The 20,298-nt window shown below is 50.0% G+C and overlaps 1 protein-coding gene across 2 annotated transcripts in view; it reads right to left on the reverse strand.

Annotated features, from left to right (window-relative positions):
- Nucleotides 1-809: 809 nt before the first annotated feature.
- Mgmt (O-6-methylguanine-DNA methyltransferase) overlaps nucleotides 810-20,298 on the reverse strand; it is a 268,737-nt gene continuing 249,248 nt past the window's right edge. For both annotated transcript variants that reach the window (XM_008832091.3, XM_008832096.3), the window contains exons 4-5: nucleotides 8,923-9,062; nucleotides 810-1,134 (exon numbers count right to left, since the gene is read on the reverse strand). In XM_008832091.3, the coding sequence (XP_008830313.1) occupies nucleotides 925-1,134; nucleotides 8,923-9,062 (350 nt within the window). In that variant the 3' untranslated portion in view covers nucleotides 810-924. The remainder of the gene's footprint in view (nucleotides 1,135-8,922; nucleotides 9,063-20,298) is intronic.

Genomic DNA, 20,298 nt, shown 5'->3' on the forward strand with positions numbered 1-20,298 from the left:
TTTCCGTTCACTTTTTGGAAACAGTAAATTTTAAAGGTAGAAGGCTGAGGGGGCTGTGCTGTGTCTGGCGTGTCACATGGCAGCTCCCAATGCTGGTGGTGGGAGGAGTTGACCATTACTGGAGTGATCTTGGACCACATGAAGTCGCTGTGACCTTTACAGGCACTAGTGCTTGGAGCTCCCAGGAGGGACCACGTCCCTCCCTACCCACTGCCCATGTCAAAACAGAGCAAGACAGGCTGGAATCTGGGGTGACCTGGCTCCCTAGAAGGGCAGCAGCTCAGTCAAACCCGTGTCCTAAGTGCTACTTAGCGCCCCCCCCCCCTTTTTGGGGGGGAATGGTGTTTTTTTTTTTTTTTTTAATCTAACCGGCCAGTGTAGACCGCAGTGGTTGTAAGATGCCTTCCTGGCAGCTGGAGAAGCAAAGCTGAGATCCTCTACAGAGTCTACTTCCCAGCCTGCCCCTCCTGCATCGGACGGGAGCGGGAGGTCGGGACTTGAATGGGGGCTGCCACCTCAGCAGGGCAAATGGCCAGGAGGGATGAAGTGGGGGCCCTGCCAGGGTGGGGTCAGCTGGTCAGCGTGGACAGTTTGAGGCAGCCAGCTATTGCCTGCAGGTGTCAGATGCTCCCCCTTGCGGGGGCAGGGGCCCTAAGGCTCACCAGGCCTTTCTCCCTCCCATCCCTGTTTTAATGGACATTAAAAATGGAACACTAACCGCGTTAGAGGAGGGAACTGATGATGTGCACAAGGGCCAGCCGTCTGAACTCATTCTGCTGTAAAATGTAGAACAAGAAAGGGCAGCCACATCACGTCCCCCAGGACACATCTGGCTCTTTTAATATAGTGGCACCACCACACATTGGCTTCCGACGCCCCGTTACGTCTAGGTGTCACTCAGATGTTTACTCCAAATACAAACACTCATTTTCGGCCAGCAGGCTTGGAGCTGGTGGAGCCACGGGCTGCCCTGAGCCAGGGCCTGGCCAGACCCAACTCCTTGCAAGCTGGCTGCTCCACCTGGATACCCTCGTGGGCCAGAAGCCACTCCTTCACAGGCTGTCCTCCTCCGGAGTAGTGGCCCAGTGTACCGTCGCTGCAGATCACTCTGTGGCAGGGGATGAGGATGGGGACCTGAAAAAAGGGATGTTCCATCAGCCTGGCTCTGGGCTTGGCAGGTTTCTGGGCCAAGGGCAAAGCCCTGCCTCTGGGTGGCCACCAGGTGGGTCTCTAGTTAGCAGGCTGCTGGCATCTCTGGGGCACTCTGTGGGGGATGAAGGAGGAATACCCGTCCCAAGGTGTGTGTAGGATGCGGCTTCTTTACACCATGATTTAGAAAGACCCTGAATCACATGAGGTATATTTATCATGTGCACATGTACAGCATCACATTTATGGGTTCTGCGTGGGAAACAACCCTCTCTGATGGGAGCTTCAGGGACTAGGGGAGGCCCATTTCACCCCAGGGGTTGGCAAACTATGGCTGGGGACCATTGTCCACCTTCTGGGAAATAAAGTTTTATTGGAACACAGCCATGTCTTTGGCTATGTAAAAGCACAGGATACTGTTAAACTGACTTTCACAGGGAAAGCTGGCCACACTGGCCTATTCTGTCTCCTCGTGTACTGGGCATTTGACTTTCCCTTCTTTTTTTCTTTCTGGGAACTTCCAGTGTCGCTCCTACCCCTGGACACACTCCCACAGGCAGCACATCCAACGGCAGGCTCGGTCAACACAGCACTCCATCCCTGCAAGGCCCCCTGGCCAGGCTGCCCTCACCAGGTGGCCTCCTTCCTCAGCTGGGTTGAGGCACCCAGGCTGCCCTTCAACCCTTAATGCTGAGCACACCCAGGATCGCTGCTCTCCTAACTAGATCTGCTTTGCTCTGAGAGCCCAGTTCTCAGTGAAGACAAGTATGTCCAATGCAAGGAGAAGATGGCTGACTGTCACAGGACTCCAGGGTGGTCAGGCACCTGTATGCCTGGGCCAGGGTCTGTGAGTTCTGAGCCATCACCACAAAGTACCTGCAGTGCAAAATGTCACACCAATCACAGAACTGGGGCAGGGCTTCCATGATTCCAGAGTTCTCCAAACACAGGTATTTCTTTCCACTCACTCTGATGAACTTCAAGACAGGGCTCTGAGCAGCGTCTCATGAGCGCTGTAGTAGCACCGGGCCCACTTTTCCCTTGCCTGACCCCATGCAAACCTGTGGCCATCTGCACTGGAGACCAAAGGATCTAGATGCCAGATGCTCACAGGGTTTGGGGTCCAGGATGAGGCCCACACCTAAGAGGCTCTGCTTCGCAATTCTAGGGCTAGAAGGCTACGGCTGTTGTTAGGGCGCCTTCTTTGGCCCCTAGAGGATTGGCCTGTCACTGCAGGAGTTGCTTACTTCAGCAATGGCTCATAGGGTGCCGAGGACTAGCTACATTGGTCACCATGCTGGTGGCTGAGCTATGTGGACAGAAGTTCCAAGGTCCACATCTGTGGAGGCTGGGCAGCTGCTGTGGCCCTTCCTCTGCTTCATGGATACAGACATTCCTGGCCTGACATACCCCTACCCCACAGGCTCCTCAAGGATCACCTCAAGGGGTCCTGTAGGTGATCTGTGCCCTGAACTTCTGAGCCAGGGAAGTCTGAGCTGGCAGGGCTGGTGATTAGGCCTTATTGGGAATCACTGGGAAGACCCTGGGCCTGTGTAACCCCGCCAGTCTTGCTTTCGTCCTAATAAAGCATGTGTTGGTGTTCCTGATTCCTCATTGGCTGAGAGCTCGGGTAGGAAAGGTAGGCTGTCGCCTGGAAGGCCCTCTGAAACCCACAGTGGCTAGAGTCAACTCCAGTTCCTCACTTCCTCAGTGGGTAGCAGTTAAGACTGTGCTGGGCCCACAATGATTGACCCCACACTTGCCCCGCCAAGGTGTACCCATTGCAGGGGATGCTGGGGACTCGACTTTTCCCCCCCCCCACTTAGGATTCCAACAAAGTAGTTCCTGACAGAGCTACCCTGGACGCCTTCCCCAGAGGGCTGAGAGGGGCTCACAGTCACACAGCTCCCTTTCTCCTAGCAGCCCCATGGAGTTTACTGGGACTCAGTCCTCAGCCACTAAAGCCTCTCAACACAGAGAGTGTTGCACCCCAACCTGAACAAAACGAACAGGCTGGGGAGAAGGCAAATTGCCACGATCATAACCGGAACTGTGGGCACCTGCTCCAGAGAGCTGTGGAGGCTCAGGGCTTACCCTGGAAGGTTCTGAGCTGTCCCGACAAAGGAAAGTGCAGACAGCAGGTGTGCAGATCTGGGGCTATCTCAGCACTCACAGAGGCTTTGCAACAAGTGTTGTGCTGTGATGAGAAGCGGCAATAGACCTACAGGGCCCCAGAGGGAGGGACGCAGGCACTGCCGGGACCACCCGCCTCACTTCACTCTTCCTTGTTCCTGTGGCTCAGAGATCTCCACCTCCGACACATCTCTGCCTTTTCCATCTGCCAAGGTACGTGAAAGACAGTATCCAGCTTCCAGCCAGCTGGGTTTCTAGAAGAAGTTGTTGGGCAGAGTTCGAGCTCTGCATCTTGGAACCCTGTGTGTCCTGGTGTTGCTTCCCTGTAACCCAAGGCCCCAGTGTGACGGTTTGAATGAGAGTGTCCCCCACAGGCTCCAAGTATTTGGACATTTTGTCCGCAGTTGGTGGCGCTGTTTTAGGAGGTCTTAGAAGAGTGTGGCCATGCTGGAGGAAGCATGCCACTGGGGTCGGGCTTAGAGCGTTTTTAAGCCTTGTGGGATCTTGAGTAGCTCTCTTGCTTCCTGTGCCAGCTTGAAGATGTAGAGCTTAGCTTCTGCTCCACCTCCAGCCACCTCTGCCACCATGCCTCCCCATCATGATGGACTCTTGCCTCTTTGGAACCATAAGCTAAATAAACTCTTCCTTTTATAAGTTGCTTTGGTCAGTGCTTCTGTCACAGCAACAGAAAAGTAACTAAAACACCCAGTATGGACAGCCCTGTGGTCACTGACATGCCTTCTGCACTACAGTTTACATGTCACGTATGCCCTTGGTGGGATAGAGCACATATGTCCCAAGAAATGGGGCCATCCCAGCCCCCACCTCTGATAGGATGCTCCCCAAAGCCACAGGAAGCAGGTGGCCCTCATGCCCAATACTGGGTTTCTTAATGTGCTGTCCTGCAGTCTTCCAATACCCAAGTTTGCCAAACTCATGCTGCGTTCACCTGGCTGATAAGAGAGGTTCCAACCAGCAGAGTCTGAGCTGGCCTGTCCTCCTGATGCTCTGTGTGCACGTTACCTCTGACCGACACCGTAGTGGTGGTAGGATCTTCCTGGCCTGTGGCCTGTGCTGCTAATGGAGCTTGGGAGATGGGGACATAGCTTCCATCACTCCATCGCCTCACAAGCCTCATCTTGCTCTACTATTTTGGGTCACCATGAGGAGAAGCATTGATGCTGTCTGTGAGTGCTTTTAGGGATGATTGGCTAGAGAAATCAGGAGGGAGAAAACTGACCACGCACCCAGGAGCAGCTCAGGTTGCAAACTGGAAGCTTTGTGCAGCCAACAGCATCTAACATTGACCTTGGAAGGAGCCATGGAGGATGTTGTGATTAGAAAACTTACCATGGCCGATGTTTAGGGAGTCAGCTACAAAGCTGACACTGCAGTCAGTGTTGGACGACACCAACCCCTAATTGGATCGGCAGAGGCAGGCAGGTGGCTCAAATCTTGTACTGCCAACCGGTAGGTGTCATTCTACCATCTTGTTTAACAGCAGATCTGACCTCTCAGCCTTGAATTTATTTTCCCCTCTCAACAGGTTGTGTAATTGTAACAATGAGTACCATGCTCACCTCTCCCCTCTCTGTTCTGTGTATACAACACAGAGACTGGGCTGCTGGCACAGAATAACAGTTGTGCCTATGTGTGTGGCGTTGGGGACTGGTGACTGACCCACACACATTACCATTAGAAAGGAATCCTGCTTCATGTTGGTTTAGCAGCAGGTGAACAACCCAGAGAACTATGACACCCACTAAGATTTGCAGGGGCCCTCAGGCCATTTCTGGAGGACCCACACTCTTCTTACCTCTTCTTCACAGCCTGAACCACATTCAATGCAACTGCTATTGATACCCAAGCAGCTCACAGTATTACAGTGTCACTGAAATCTTCACGCTGTGAAATCTAATTTGTCCAATACCTGGATCCATCACTCGCATAAGCCCTTTCTCAACTGCTATAAAACTTCCAAACCCATAGATTTGTCTCCAACAAAAATAACATGAAGGGACCTTTCGATCAATAATGGAGTCCCTCTGATTCTGGAACAGGCTGGATATTTTTCTCCAACTTTGCCTTTGTTCTTCCGGGCAGCGCCCACAAGGGAAAATGCTTGTTTTCACTCACAGCCTCATCAATACCTAAATCCTGGTGAACGAGTGACACCGGGAAGTTGTAATCAATAGCTCCCTGTGTGTTTTTTTCTTCTGGTCAAATGGTTCAGCTCCACTGACAACCCTGACACTCAGAACATGATGCTAAATCTTTATCAACAGCCATCTGGGTGACTGGCAGAACAGGACTCGGGGGCCATCGGAGCTCATGGCGATCTGCGAATAAACTAACTCCTCAGGAACGCGTTTTGTTTAGAAAAAGGTGGGAAACTCCCCAAGCTCGTATTGATCGCCTCTGAACTGCATTTAGCAAATTGCGTCTGAGGATGCAGCAGAAGGGGGTGCTGTGCGTGGCAGGGGCATGAGGAGCCTGTGGGGTTGTAAGTGGGAAACTGGCTGTCCCTCATGCAGGCTAGGGCACCGCCTTCCAGAGCCTGCCCAGACTCCTGTTGGGACCACTGAGTCCTCCTTGGGAAGCTTGGGAGAAGCTGCACTCCAGGATGGAGGATCCCATACTGCAAAACCCATTTCTTACTCTTAAGGAAGACAAACCCGGCAGTGGCCAGTGGTGATCCCTGATGGCATGGGGCCATGGCTATCAGCCACCCAAGGATAGGTTAAAGTTTCTGGTGACTGGAACATTCCACATTCCCTTTCTACGCTCCCCTCTTAAATGCATAATGACTCTGCTTAGCCTGAAGATGAGTTCTATGAGTTTTCTGTGACCTTGTCCAACTTGGTGCTGTTGGGCTGGAGGGGGCACAGGGAGGCCCTTAGCTTGGTCCTGTTGTCAGTGGTGTCACAGACACCTATCAACAACAGGTGGGCATCATGCACAGCCCAAATCTTGCCCAGGTCTTTTCTCCCTCAAATCTCTGTATCACTGTCTGCCCTTCCAACCAACTCGAGCCAGTTTCCAGGGTGCTTAATGGGGCCCTGGCCATCAAGAACCTGTATAGCTTCAGGTCATCCTGTATGCGGATCTCAGAGCATCCTCATGCAACTCGGGCAGCTTCTGTCATCACTGAAACCTCCTGCTGAGGTTGAAGGTCAGTGCGGAATGCACTGGGGCCAGGGAAGGTCAGTGTGGGATGCAGTGAGGCCAGGGAAGGGCTTAGCCACCCCTTAACGCAGGGGTGAAGCTGCTGAGGGTAAGACAGAGGCCTTGGCACTTTCCTTATGGTTGTGCCATAACTCCACTCCTGGCTTTGACACATGCTGAGGATGTCCACCTGTGCACACTTCATGGGCGACCAGAGTTGGAAGCTCTATGAAACAGTATTTTTATAAATTTCAGTGAACTGGGCTGGATGAGATTAGAAACAGCCACAGAGAGTAACAGCAGGAGAAAGCCAGCCATGCTGGTTTGTAGAAAGATAAATGTATCCCAACATTGCCACGAACAGGCCAGCAGCCAGGGAAGGACATCTCCACTGCAGAGAGCCAGAAACCATGGACATCACGAAGGTAGGTGTGGGGCGTTACTAACATGTACAGAGGGCAGCAGGGCTTGTTCTTAAAGCACGAGCTGTGAGTTGCACACACGGAGGGAGCAGTGGTGTTGGTGACCACGGATGGGACTGTCTTCATCATTGGGACACGAAATAAAACATGGCTCCCAACTTAACTTGAGTACATGTCTGTATCAAACCATTGTGCTGTATGTCTTATTACAGGTGTGCACAGGGGAATGCATGTCCACTTGTCAAACCTCAGTGGGGGAAAACAGAAAGACCTATTCCGCCCAGGGCCACGCCAAGAGAGGCCACGCCAAGGAGCATTATCTGAAATAGAAGCTGCAGTGAGTGACCCAGGAGTGAGTGACCCATGGTCTCCTGGGACGTAGAGCGGAGCCACAGAGCAGTAGTAACGGTGTGTAGAAATTTAGTGACCCATGGTCTCCTGGGACGTAGAGCGGAGCCACAGAGCAGTAGTAACTGAACTGCCCCTTTGTCTATAGCAAAATCTAATGCCTCCAAATCAAGTCGCAGCCCAAGAGAGGGTGGGGATCTTTCTGAGGGCAGATGGAGATGGAGTTTTGCTGGGAGACAGCAAAGCCATCTTCAGGTTGGACCTGAAGTGTCTCACAGGCACTGTGAAAACAAGATGTAGGTTCCTTGACAGCATATTTCTTAGAAGCATGAAAAAGCACTCTGCACTTGCGCTCCAGAGGTGTAACAGAAGCAGCCAGCCACACGGGCCATCCTCACTGATGGTCTGGATGGAGCTGAGGTGGCAGGCGTGCTGTGTGGCCCACACTGCCTTTCTTTCTGGACACTGAGTAATTCAACATGGTGAACAGGCCTCTCCATGTGGGCATGTGCCAGGACACTGTGGACCACTGTAGGCCCCCAGGAGCTTCTGCTTCTGAAGCAACAGGGCAGTCCTGTGCACAGGCTGTTCAGTTGCCATGTCCCAGACACCAGACTCTCCTCTAGGCTGCAATGTGAGGCGACAGCAGTGGTGGCAGTGAGAATGCGGCATGGAAATAGTCCTGAAAGCTCACAGCAAAGCCGCGGCACCTTCTGAGAAGTGCGAACTGTCTGTTCATCAATTTCCCTCCCAGACAAGGTGGGCACGGTTGTTCTCCTGATCAGACCACACTCTTGTCATGTTAGAGATTGACACAGCTTTAGGGAGAGACAGCTGCCAACAAAGCAGCACCCTTGCACTGGCACAGGATGGTCTGCATGGGACCATTTGGGGGCCCTAGAGTAGCATGGTGTCTCCCTGGGCGCTGTATGGATGGGACAGCCTTGACGCATGCAAGGTAAACAGGCACGGAAGCCTCAGCCTGGCCTCAGCCTGGCCTGTGTCATCACTGTCACACTGGACAGACAGCGTGGCTGGACTGGGAGCTGAGGTGCACTGTGCTTGTGGGACCATCCCATGCTATGGCCCTGGCTGTCTCTAAAAGCATTACCCACATCCTCTTGTGGGCTAGGAACCTCACGCTCAGTGAACTCTTGATAGACTCCTGGGAGGGACATGGATGCTAATAAGCTCTGGGGGAGGGGTGTCCCTAGGAAGCTAACATCTGAAGACAGAAGACATCTATGTTGCAAGGTGTCACATCTCCTAGGCTCATACCCCAGAGGCCCAGGGAACCCAGACCCCTATGACAGAGCAGTCTCCAGGGAGATGGGGTTGTACCATTTCACAGAAACCTTCTCAGAAGGTTGGTAGCACCTGGGGCTGGCCTCTGTTGTATATGCTTCTGTGTTCCTAGCATTGGGAAGAGTGTTACCACATAACAAATACCTTATGTGTGGACTGCCCTGCGGGGAGAGAGTGAATGGACCAGGTCGCCTTCTTCTCTGCCTGCCAGTCTTCAGGTTTCCTCCTCTTTGGTAAGGACAAAGTGCTCACATGGCTGAGATGAAAGGGTTCCTACCACAGGCACTGCCATTACCCGCACCCAGCCACACACAGGTAGCCTCTGAAATGTGTTCACCTGAGTGGTTGGAGACCCACCTATGATGGGCATCAGCCTGCTGCCCGAGTCTGCAGAACTTACCGGATTGCTTCTCATCGCTCCTCCCACCGCACGAGCCGCTTTGTGGTTGCCTGCCAGGGCTGCTAATTGCTGGTAAGAAATCATTTCTCCGAATTTCACAACCTTCAGCAGCTTCCATAACACCTGTCTGGAGAATGAGTCTGAAAGGAGGAAACAGAGTGACGTGATTTGGACAAAGGGCGCCAGCAGCTCGGATATAAACAACTGCCGGTCGCCCGGCAGAAAATGCAACAACACAAATGGAGGTGTTATACTCAGTTAAAGCACGGCCTCCACATAGCGCCCTGTCATTGTGTCACAGGCAAGCAGGGTGGAGTGGGAGGCAGGCACAAAGCAGGCGGGCCTCAGAATTTCCTTGCAACCTCCCCATGTTCCATTTGGTACTTGCTTCCACGAACAGGCAGGTGAACGTTTGCACAAGTAAAGTAAGCAAGGGGTCACTTCCGGAAAACCTCTGTGAAAACTCCTTTGTACTGGTTAATTTCCAGTATCAGGCGGGATGGGGGAGGAGGAGGCAGCTGGCACCCGCTGAGATCCTACATTAGCTGCTAGCCACCCAAACCCAGCAGCGCGCAGGACTGTCCCCGTGTTCGTGGCTGTTCTGAATGCCAAATGCCACAGTGTGTCCAGGTGTGTGTGGGTGACCCTGGCTATAGGCATCTTGATTGAACAGTGCCAGAAAAATAAAGGCCCTCTTCCCATTTTCTCTAACTTTGCTGCATCATGTGTGTGTTCTCACCTGGCCACAGAGATGGGGGCACGCCCACTTCCTCCCTTACCACCTCTGGGTTTGGAATCATTTCCTGGGTGTGCTGTGAGCAGGGCAGAAGCCCAGGCACAAGAAAGTGACCATGTGAATGGATCCTTATTGTCTTTGCAGTGGGGACACAGGGCTAGGGAGCTCTGAGTCAGAGTCACATCCGGCATCCCCAGGGCTCTGACACAGGGGCAGGAGTTTCTGAAGGGAGAGGCAAAGGGTGCTCCGGGGGCAGGACCACGTTGGGAACGCGTCCGCTACAGCACTTGCCACAGTTGCTTCAGAGCTGGCAGAGTGCAATGTGCTCTCTAAAGGAAACACACCCTTACATGTGTGTTAAATAATAAAAATCACTTCTTAACTGAAGGGAACGATAATCACTTCACCAGGAAAAAAAAAAAAAAACCCTGTTTAGTCTTTATTATAACATTAAGCAAATTAAACATCAGCATAATCCAGGTGATACTAGAAAAGGGTCATCAAAGAAATTAACTTTGTTGTTCATTAATTTACATGGATTAGCAAAGGGCAGAGAGATAGCAAATGTGCTCTAGTTTTTTTATGATATAATTTCAAACTGTACAGCATTGTGGCAGGAGGGTGACTTTGGGGTTAATCAGACTGATTTGTCCTTTTAATTGCTTTCTATTCAAAGAAAATTCATTAGATAATGTTCTCTTCAAAATTCATGAATCAATTTAACTGAAGAAACCGCATTAACAGCTCTGGGTTCATTAACACACACAGTTTGAGAGGCTGGTTGCTGGGAGGGTTTCCTTAGGCAAACAGGCTCTGTTTACTGTCTTCTCCTCTGATAGGGGCTTGGAATCACCTTGCTAATCACCATGATTGTTACTGTTGTTGTTCTGGCTAACTCAAAGTGAGAAAGGGCAGGGGGGGCAGGAGAGGTAGGCAGTGTCACTTGGAGAAAGAGGCTTCATAAATGCAGCCTCATGCTGGGAGAAGAGGCCCTGTCTGTCCGAGCCCGCCTTCCTCAGAGGGCACACACTGGGTGGGTTGTTGCCTGTGCTGGGACCCAGAAGGCATGGGGCTGAGGCTTTCCAGAGCAGCCTAGAACTTGACTAAACCTGCTGGCTGGCATTAAAGCAAGAGAACGTAACTGCAGCAGAGCTCAACTGTGAGAAACAGGGACATCCATCCAGTGCCATCTTTGACCAGTGACTGTTGAGTCACAATCATCTTTCTCCCCAGAGGCAAAAGTATCTGTGATGGGATGCTTAGGCCTCCAGGTACCAGCATGGTTTACCAAACATGCTCAGCTTTGTAGTTAGTACTACAGGAAACTCTGTTTTTAACATGATGCCTTGACTGGCCTTGATTTGCTATGTAGCACTGAACTTCGGAGCGTCCCATCTCTGTCTCCGGAGTGCTGGGATCACAGGCCTGCAGCACCATGTCCTGTTTTATGTGGTACTGAGGATGGAACCTAGAGCCTTGTGCATGCTAGGCAAGGATGCTACCGACTGAGCTGCATCCCAGCCCAGGAAACTATTCCCTAATGAGGCACACCAGGCAGTGTGTGAGGCAGTACAGCTCTAAGGCAGCAGTATCTCACAATCAAGCACATCATTTCAAATGGATCTGAAAACCCCATTTCACCCTGCAGGGAGCAAGCCCACTAATTAGCAGAAGCTGCTCTCAGAGACAAGGCCTTTCACCCAGGACTGAGCATAGTCAGATAGCACTGGCTCTGCACTTAGGTACAAGGAGGCAGGGGGTCTGCTTCTGTGTTAAGGATCATCTTCCAACATAGGAAAATCTGCTCGCATAAGTTCCATGTTAATGTGGAAAAAACGATTTCTGGAGGTCGATGGTGGCCCAAAGGCCACCCACTGAAATCCATCCTGTTCAGCATGGCTCTTGCTGGGGATTGAGCCTACATCCCAGTGCTGTGGGAAGCTGTCTCGGCATGTTACAACCCAGTGTTCTTTTTAGTCCACTCTCTGTCTCTTTCCTTTGGCCTTTCCAGATTCACCCTTTCCCCAGCCTGGTCCTGGGCCTCCAGCACAGTGTCATGATGATATAGCTGGGGTCAAGTTCTGCTGGAAGCTGCCCTGCACCTCAGTCCCCCCTACAGGCCACCTGCAGTAAAGCCCACCTAAGTGAAAAATGACTTGTGTCACTGCATTCTACCTGGACTTGATATCCTCAGAAGCAGGAGAGGTGCTGCTTCCCTACCTGGCTATGGTGTAGACACTGGGGGTTGAGATGTGTGCTAAGGAAGTGGGAGGCAGGGCCTTCAGAGGGCAGGCAGTCTCCATACCCGGGCTTGGGACCATGCAGCTCAACTGTGTCCAACAAGGGAGACTCCGCACCAGCACGCAGTGGGGGGAGGCAGCAGCCTGGCTCTGCCCTGCTGATGTCTTGAGTCTCTCCACATCCTAGGCCTCCATCAACCCTCAGAGATGAGCACCATCTCAGATGCTGCCTCCACAAGGTGGCCTGTGTTCCCACCCCACAGCTGGTTATGGAGCAGTCACCAGTGTAGGCTTGGCCTGTGAGACCTGGGTGCAGACCCAACCTGGAGTACCTTTCCCTGGAGGGCATGGTTTACACGGCCAAGTGCCTGCGGAAGGCTCTTCTTTCTCCCAACCACACCGCTCTTTGGCAAAGAGATGGTTCCTCCAGGAGTCACCCTTCAGTACCTAGCCTTGGGCTCTTCCTGGGTCAGGATGTGAAGAGGGGACTCTAGGAAGAGGCACTGGCTTCACCCATCGGGCCCTGCCCCATAGCTATGCTGTGGCCATAGACTTGGCCAGCGCAGGGAGCAGTGCCCAGTTCCCACAGCAGTAACAGGTGTCTTGGAAGGGCCTGTCCTGGAGCTGATTCCCACGGCACAGGCTACAGCTGTTTGACCTCACGCTGCCTGACCTTCAGGAGCAGCCAGAGGAGCTTTTGAGGAATGAAGCTGAAACGCGGGGACGAAAGGGAAGTGGGTTCCGGGTCCAGGTCAGATGGCGGTGGCATGCTGCACCTGGTCCCCCTGCCAAGTCCCATCACGGAACCTGGCAGAATGCAGAGAACAGCTCAGTTAGGGCTGTGACACCATGGCATCACAGAAAGAGGCAGATGGGGGTGGTGGGGGAGGAGACGACTTTACCAACAAACTTATAGCATCTTCTTTTATATCACAGGCTGGACTTGCTACAGCCTGTGCCCTAGGGAGAAGGGCCCCTTGGCTGCCAAGAGAGCATGGACTCGCCCTTCCATGGTCCCTCTCAAGTCTATACCCTGTGTGGCGCCTAAGTGCAGGGAGTGGCGGGACTTTTGGTGGCAGCAGGTGTGACCCTGGGGAGTGGTGAAACTCTATCTTTTCCTTCTTCATCTTCTTTCAACTTGGTCCCAGATCTGGGCTGAGGTACTAGGGTGTGTAGCTGAGTGGGGTCACTGAAGCCCCCAGTTTTGTTTCCAGGGGACTGAAAAGGTTACCCCAGGAACTGCAAAGTACCAGGGAGCCTGCCAGGGGCCTTGATGGCACAGGGATCTGTTTGCCGCTGCCTCCTGAGTGCTGGGATTAGAGCTGTGCTCTACCACACCCCGGAAAAGATAAAAAAATTATATATATTTTAAAACTATTATTGTTATTTTATGTGTATGAACGTATTGATTGCATGTAGGTAGGTGTACCTGTGTTCTACAATGCCCATGGAGGTCATAAGAGGGCGTCAGATCCCCTGGAACTAGAATTATGCATGACTGTTAGCTGCTGTGTGGGTGCTAGGAACTGAACCCAGGTTTTCTGCAAGAGCAGTCAGTGCTCTTAACCACCGAGTCATCTCTCCAGCCCCTAAAATATTATACTTTATTTTTTTTCTTTTGTGTGTATGTACACAAGTGTGCCACAGTGCCCATGTGAAAGTCAGAGGACAACTTACAGGAGTCAGTCCTCTCCTTCCATTCTAGGAGGCAGGTGATGGGGATTGAATTCACGTCAGGCTTGGCAGCAAGCTCCTTTACCTACTGAGCCATCTCTCTAGCCCAGAGGAAAACATTTCTTCCCCCTACACCAAAATGTTGCTTTTACCCTCCTGGATTCATCTGTCTGGGAAAGCTGCCACTTGCGGAACTGTGTGTATTCAGTTCTGATGCTAAACAGAAGATGTTCAGAACTGATACAAGGGTCAGGCACTGCCGAGTTCAAAGCAGGCAGAGTGGAAGACGGGAGAGACTCGAAGGTGACAGCAAATGAGACAGGCGTGGAGATCATAGCGCACACAAGGCCAGCTGGAAACTATAACCCAAACCCAACCAGGCAGACTACCTCCTAAAACAAAAACAGCAACTACCTGCAGGATTTACCAGACCCTGTCTCATAATGCTCAGGATGATCGGGCTACAATCCAAAATGATTAAGTATATACATGGTTAGAAACATGTCAAATGCCTGGAGAGGGTAACCCAGGCTGAGGCTGACACAGAATCATCTGATAGATATGCTATAAGGGTACTTCAAGAAGAGGAACACTCTAGAAACAAATCAAAGACACGGGTCTCAGCCAAGACACAGAAACTACAAAGGGTGACCAAATGGAAAGTTTAGCCCTGAAAAGTCAACTCTGATGCGCACAGTGCCGTTGAGCAAAGCTGAGGGGAGGGTCAAGGCTCTGCAGACAAGCTGAGAGGCCAATTCTATCTAAAGCAAACAGAGAAGAACCCTGGGGGCATGCCGGGTGTGGTTAAAGATCCAGTGTTCCCGGCCACTGGTTTCTAGGAGGGGGGGAAAGCGAGGCACAGAAAAGACTTTTGAAGAAGAGCTCTCGCCAGAGGCACAGCAAAGTGCAAGCAGGAAATGCATCAAGAAGTCTAGCCCAGGACCACGCTGCTGAAAGCTAAGAACAAGAAGAGGGCCACCAGGGAAACTGCATTCTGCAAGGGACAGTCACATGAAGGGCTGTGCCACTCTATCAGAAATGCCGGCCGGGGCAGCCAAGGAGCACTTCCAACATGCTGAGGGAAACGCATGGAGTAGGAAGGGAACCAGCATATGAAGACAGCTTCAGGTAAAGGAGAAAAGATGAGAGGCCCCACTGTCAGGGCCCCCATCATCATGGACAGCAACAGCAGGGGAACCCAGAACATCACACCACCAGCAGAGTGGCCAGGCACGGTAGGCAGGCCTCTGCTTCCAGCTACTGGGGAGGCAGGACTGTGAGTTCTAAAACAGTCTGGGCTACACGGCAGGATCCAGTTTCTGAGTAGAGCACAAAAGTAGTCCTAGTTGACTTTCTGTTGCTGTGATAAAACAACTCGACTGACTAAAAACAACTTGGGGAGGAAAGGGTTTAGTGTGTCACAGTCCATCGTTGAAGGAAGTCAAGTGGGAACTTGAAGCAAGAATCTGGAGGCAGGAGCTGAAGCACAGATGATGGAGTATTGCTGCTTACTGGCTTGCTCCCCTGGCCTGTGCTCAGCCTGTTTTCTTATACGATGTAGACCCACCTGCCCAGGGGTGGCATCACCCACAGTGGGCTGGGCCCTCCCACAGCACTCAACAATCAAGAAGATGCCCCACAGACATGGCCACAGGCCAATCTGATAAAGGAAGTTCCTCCACTGAGGTTCCGTCTTCTCAAGTGTGTCAAGTTGACCACCAAATCCAGCCATGACACCTAGCATGCAGAAGACTGTGGGTTCCATACTCTACACCATAAACCAACCAGCCATGGGCAGGAGAGAAGTAGTGAGCACACAGCTAGAAATCCTGTTGAGCTCTTCAAAAGACATTTGATAGTTTCGAGTAACAGTGGCCATAGAGTGGGCTTTCAACAGACACAGTTGTAACACACAGGTGCTAAAACACGGTGGGAGAGATAAGGTTCCATCCCTGTGGTGAGAGGAGACCAAGGCAGCATGGCGTCTCTTCACCTAACCTGGAACCCAAACCTGTTTCCCTTCATCTCAATGCTTCAGCTTCTTTCCTCAGATAAAAGAGGTCTACCTGCAATGAAGTTTCTATACCCCACTCAAAAGTCTATTCTGATTTGACTGTGGAAATGACTGTTGCAATCTCTACAGCAACTAGGAGAAAAAAAACTTCAAAAGGAGAGACAGTAAAAAAACCCCAGATAAATGAAAACAAACAATATGATATTGATGAAATAGCCCAAAAGGAGTGAGGAGGGAAAAGGGATAAACTAATAGTGAGACAACAGAGTGCTGGGCCGGAACCCAAACACCAGGAACTGTACGACACATAAGTGACCTCACCACACCACAGCAGACACCGGCATGGGCAAAAATGTGAACACCCGTGGTCTAACAGAAACTTGCTTCAAATGAGAGCCTAGAAAGGGTAAATGCAGGTGGCTGTCAGAATGGTTAGCGTGACATAAAGTAAACTCAGAATCAAAGATAGTTCCCAGTGGGGGGAAGAGTTTCAAGAAGGCAACACATCATCCTGGGTGTTTATGAGCTTAGCATCCAAGTTCTAAGACACATGAAGCAAAATCTGACACTGAAAGAGAATTAGACAAATCCATAATTACCCCCGATACACCAAAACTTCTCTTAGTCATCCAGAAACTCAGCTGACAGAAAATCATAAGGGTCAGCATCCAAAAAACTAGGCCACCAACTCTCTCAAATGGCTGTTTATTTTTAGGGTGCTTTGATAGTAGTAGAACACTTGTTCTTTCAATGAACACATGGAACCATGGACCAAGAGAGATGAGATGCTATATTCTGAGTCACAGAACAAACTGTAACATCTATAGCATGAATGAAACCATACAAGCTTATCTTTGATTCTCACATGATTAAACCAGAAATGAATAAAAAAACAACAGGAAAGTTTCCAAATGTCTGGGCAGTAAAGAGCCCATTTCTAACCATGATTAAAAACTGCAAAGGGGGCGGGTCTAGAGAGATGGCTCAGTGGTTAAGAACACTTGCTTTTCTTTCAGAGGACCTGAGTTCGATTCCCAGCACCCACATGGTGGCTAACAATCATCTGTAACTCCAGTTCCATGGGATCCAACAGCCTCTTCTGACCGTTGCTGGCATTGCATGCCCAAGGTGCACTTACAAACATGAAGGCAAAACACTCATACACATAAAATAAAAATAATAAATATAATATTAAAAAAACGATAAGGTATTTAAAAATACACTGGACAGGATGAAAATAAACGTAAGACACTGAAGTGTATGAGATACAGCTAAAGCAACATGCAGAGGTCAACTTATAGTATTAAATGCCTGCATTAGAAGAAAAAGGTCTCGTACTAACAATCGAAGCTTCTACCTTTAAGAAATCAGAAGGGCAAAACCGGTCCACAACAACGTGAAGGAAGCTACAAGGGTCAAAGATGAGATCAATGGAATTGATAAAAGGAAAACTGGGAAAAATCCATGAAATTGAAAAATGGTTCCCTGAAACAATCAATAAAATTGATGCATGTCTAACAAGACTGATGGAGACCAGGGAAAGAACAAAGCGGACCTCAGAGGATAAAACGGTATCCCCATGAATGACTTCAAGTAAACACAGCCAACGCAGGCCAAACGGACCAACTTAGCAAAATGTAAAAATCACCAAAGCTCTGTATATTACAGCCCATCATAGGCTGCACAGTCCACCTCACATGTAAAACTCAACCAACCACCCAACCAACCAACCTACCCACCAACCAATCAATCTAGATGTATTATGCAGGCTTGACCTTAAAGATGCTATAGATTTTTTAAAGTTTCATTTCACAATAAATTGTTGTGGCCCTACCTATCACTTTGGAGTTTTCTTACAGCTTAAAATAAATCTGAGAGTGAATTTCTTTACTCATTTTTATATTTGAGCTCTTTCCCCCAAACAGAGTACAAGAAGCTTAATACCAGCAGCACCAACGCCCTGTCACACAGGATGCCCACCTCGTTGGTAGCAGCTTCCCTTATTAGAATCTGCAGGCTCCCCATCACCCACCTTCCAGCTGGAGACACATGACACACGGTTCCCAAGTTCTAGCCTCATTCTGGGTGCTCTGATCAGAAGTGGGACACGAAAGTACACAGAGAAAGTCCCTGTTCAGGCACATGGATGGAGTTTGAAGAAGAGGTGATATGAGTCAAACAAGCACACACGAAACTCCAGACAGGTAGACATCACGGCACAAAGGCACAAAGCCCGGGAGTAAACAAGGAAGAGTTTCCTCACAGGTGGGGGTCCTAGTGACATCTGGGGAAGTGTCAGAAATAAAGAAATGGCAAAACCATGCAGGGCCTGCTCATCTGTAATCTCAAGACTCAGGAGGCCAAGGTAGGAAGAGCTCAAGTTCAAGGCCTACCAGGGCTACAGAGGGAGTACGGTTGCCTGGGCAACTGAGTGGGGCCCTGTCTCTAAATGAAAAGTAAAAAAGAGGGCTGGGGATGTAGCTCCGAGGTAGAGTACTTATCTCACATGTGTTCAGTCCCCACTACCGGCCCCTGCTGCCCCCTAAACTCCAGACTAAACAAAACAAAACAAAGCGAAATGCACAGGCAGGAGTGGAATTGAAAACTGGAATAAACCACAACAACAGAGGTTGAGCTTGTGGCTTAAAAGCCTCTGAAGAAGGAATCTCTAGGGCCAAGATGACGTCACTGCTGACTATCACACACTCAAGGAAGTTATAAAATAACATGAGCTTTCCTAGAGAACAGAAAAGATTTTCTTAGGTACTGGGTGAGAACAACACTGTCTCAATAGCAAAACCAGAAAAAGACATAAACCAAAAAAACGTACTGCTCCCTGAGCCTTGGTGGCAGCAGGGCTCATACAGATGTCCAGTTCAGGGCTAAGGACTGAAAGTTCGGGGAACATGGAGGAGAAGGTGGAAAAAATGTAGGAGCCGGGGATGGAGGAGTGCCTCGAAGTGTCTCCTGGGCATGTCAGGGCTGAGGTAGTCATGACCTCACACAGCAGCACTTATTTGCACGTGACAAGCCGGCTGAAGTGCTAGCACAGGCAGGTGGGATCCTCAGGTTCCATCCTTACCCAGGAACTGCTCACAGTGAATTGTTGCTGCTGAAGGCATAATCCTTCTTTGAGGCTGTGGTCACTGGCAGGTTTCCCATGCTCCAGTGGATGGTCACACATCCATGCCCATACAGGCAGCACAAACTGGATTTAGTGGGTTATTTAGGAAAGACATTAAGTTGAGTGGGGTATGTGTTCGGGGGCATAGGGAGAGGGGAATGGGGGACAGATATGACCAAAGACAGAAAATTTTAAAATGTACTGGTTGTAAACTGGATCATTCTCTTAAGAAGATGAACACAAAATTCTCAGTAAGGTATTGGCAGGTCAAACCTGGTGACACTTAGAGAGCTCGACACATCGATACTGAGCAGGAGAGCTAGGCCGACTCACCGTCTAAAAATGAGTCTGTCCACGGAGCTGCAGTAATCAAACCAGGATGGTGTTAGGACAAGGATGGAGGCACAGGTCGATGAGAGAGACCTATACACATGCAGCCTTTGACAAACACCCGTGATGAGGGAGCAGAGGCTCAGTGGACAAGGACAGTCTTCAACAACAGACTCTGGACCCAAATCAGATGATCATATAGTCCATCCATGTCTATCATCTATGGATGTATAGCTCTATACTATCCATGGCTCCATGTCTGCCTCTGTATCATCTCCACCCCACCTCATCTCTATCTCTATACCATCCATAGCTCCATGTGTACCTCTATATTATCTCTATCTCCATATCTGCCTCTGCATCATCTCCATCTCTGGCTCTATACCATCCATGGCTCCATGTCTGCCTCTCAACTACAGCTCGGTATCACCAAGAGCTGCCTATTTGTCTATCTCTATTTCTGTATCTATTTATCTAGACACAGGCTTCAGACATTTCAGAAAAATTAACCTGAAATGAGCCATGGGCCACAGATGCAAGTGTAAAAGGCATGCCACCGGAGTTTCAGAAGATAACACCGCACAAGATAGAGGCCGTGGGCTTTGGAAAACAGATTGCAGAGACCTGCTCCATGAAAGGAAAAGTTGGGTAAGCTGGACTTTATTAACATGAAAAACTTTTATACTTTAAAAGCACATAAAGATTCTAAAAAGTACAGCCACAGACTGAGAGGAAATATTTGCAAAACACATATCTGACAAAAGCCTTGAATATAAAATATGCAAAGAAGTCTTCAAATTGAACAGTAAGAAGCAGACAACCCCATTTATACAAGGGCAAGTCTGAACAGATGCTGCACCCAAGAATATGTATAAATGACAAATAACGAAACAGGAAGATATTTAAAGTTGTTTGTGATGCTGCACGCTAAACAATGACACACAACTCCACACTCAGGAGCTAGGCTAAAGTCCCCATAGGCCAGCATCTGTTGCTGCAAGGATGGAGCAGGGGTCTGCTGTGCAGCTGGGGGACCAGCACCGTATGTCTGCTCTGGAAGACAATTTTGTCATTTCATTTCTTTCTTTGTTTCGTTCTGACAAAGGGTCTCACTACATAGGCCTTGCCTGTAAACATTTACAGTACGTTTGTTCATATCAACACAAACTATAAGCAACCAATTTACCCCTCAATAGACAAAAAAACCCCGTCTCCCAATGTTATTCAAATGAGCTATTGAGCTACAAAAGACATGGAG

The sequence above is a fragment of the Nannospalax galili genome, unplaced genomic scaffold, assembly GCF_000622305.1.
Source record: "Nannospalax galili isolate Female #2095 unplaced genomic scaffold, S.galili_v1.0 scaffold810, whole genome shotgun sequence".
NCBI classification, from domain to species: Eukaryota; Metazoa; Chordata; class Mammalia; order Rodentia; family Spalacidae; genus Nannospalax; species Nannospalax galili.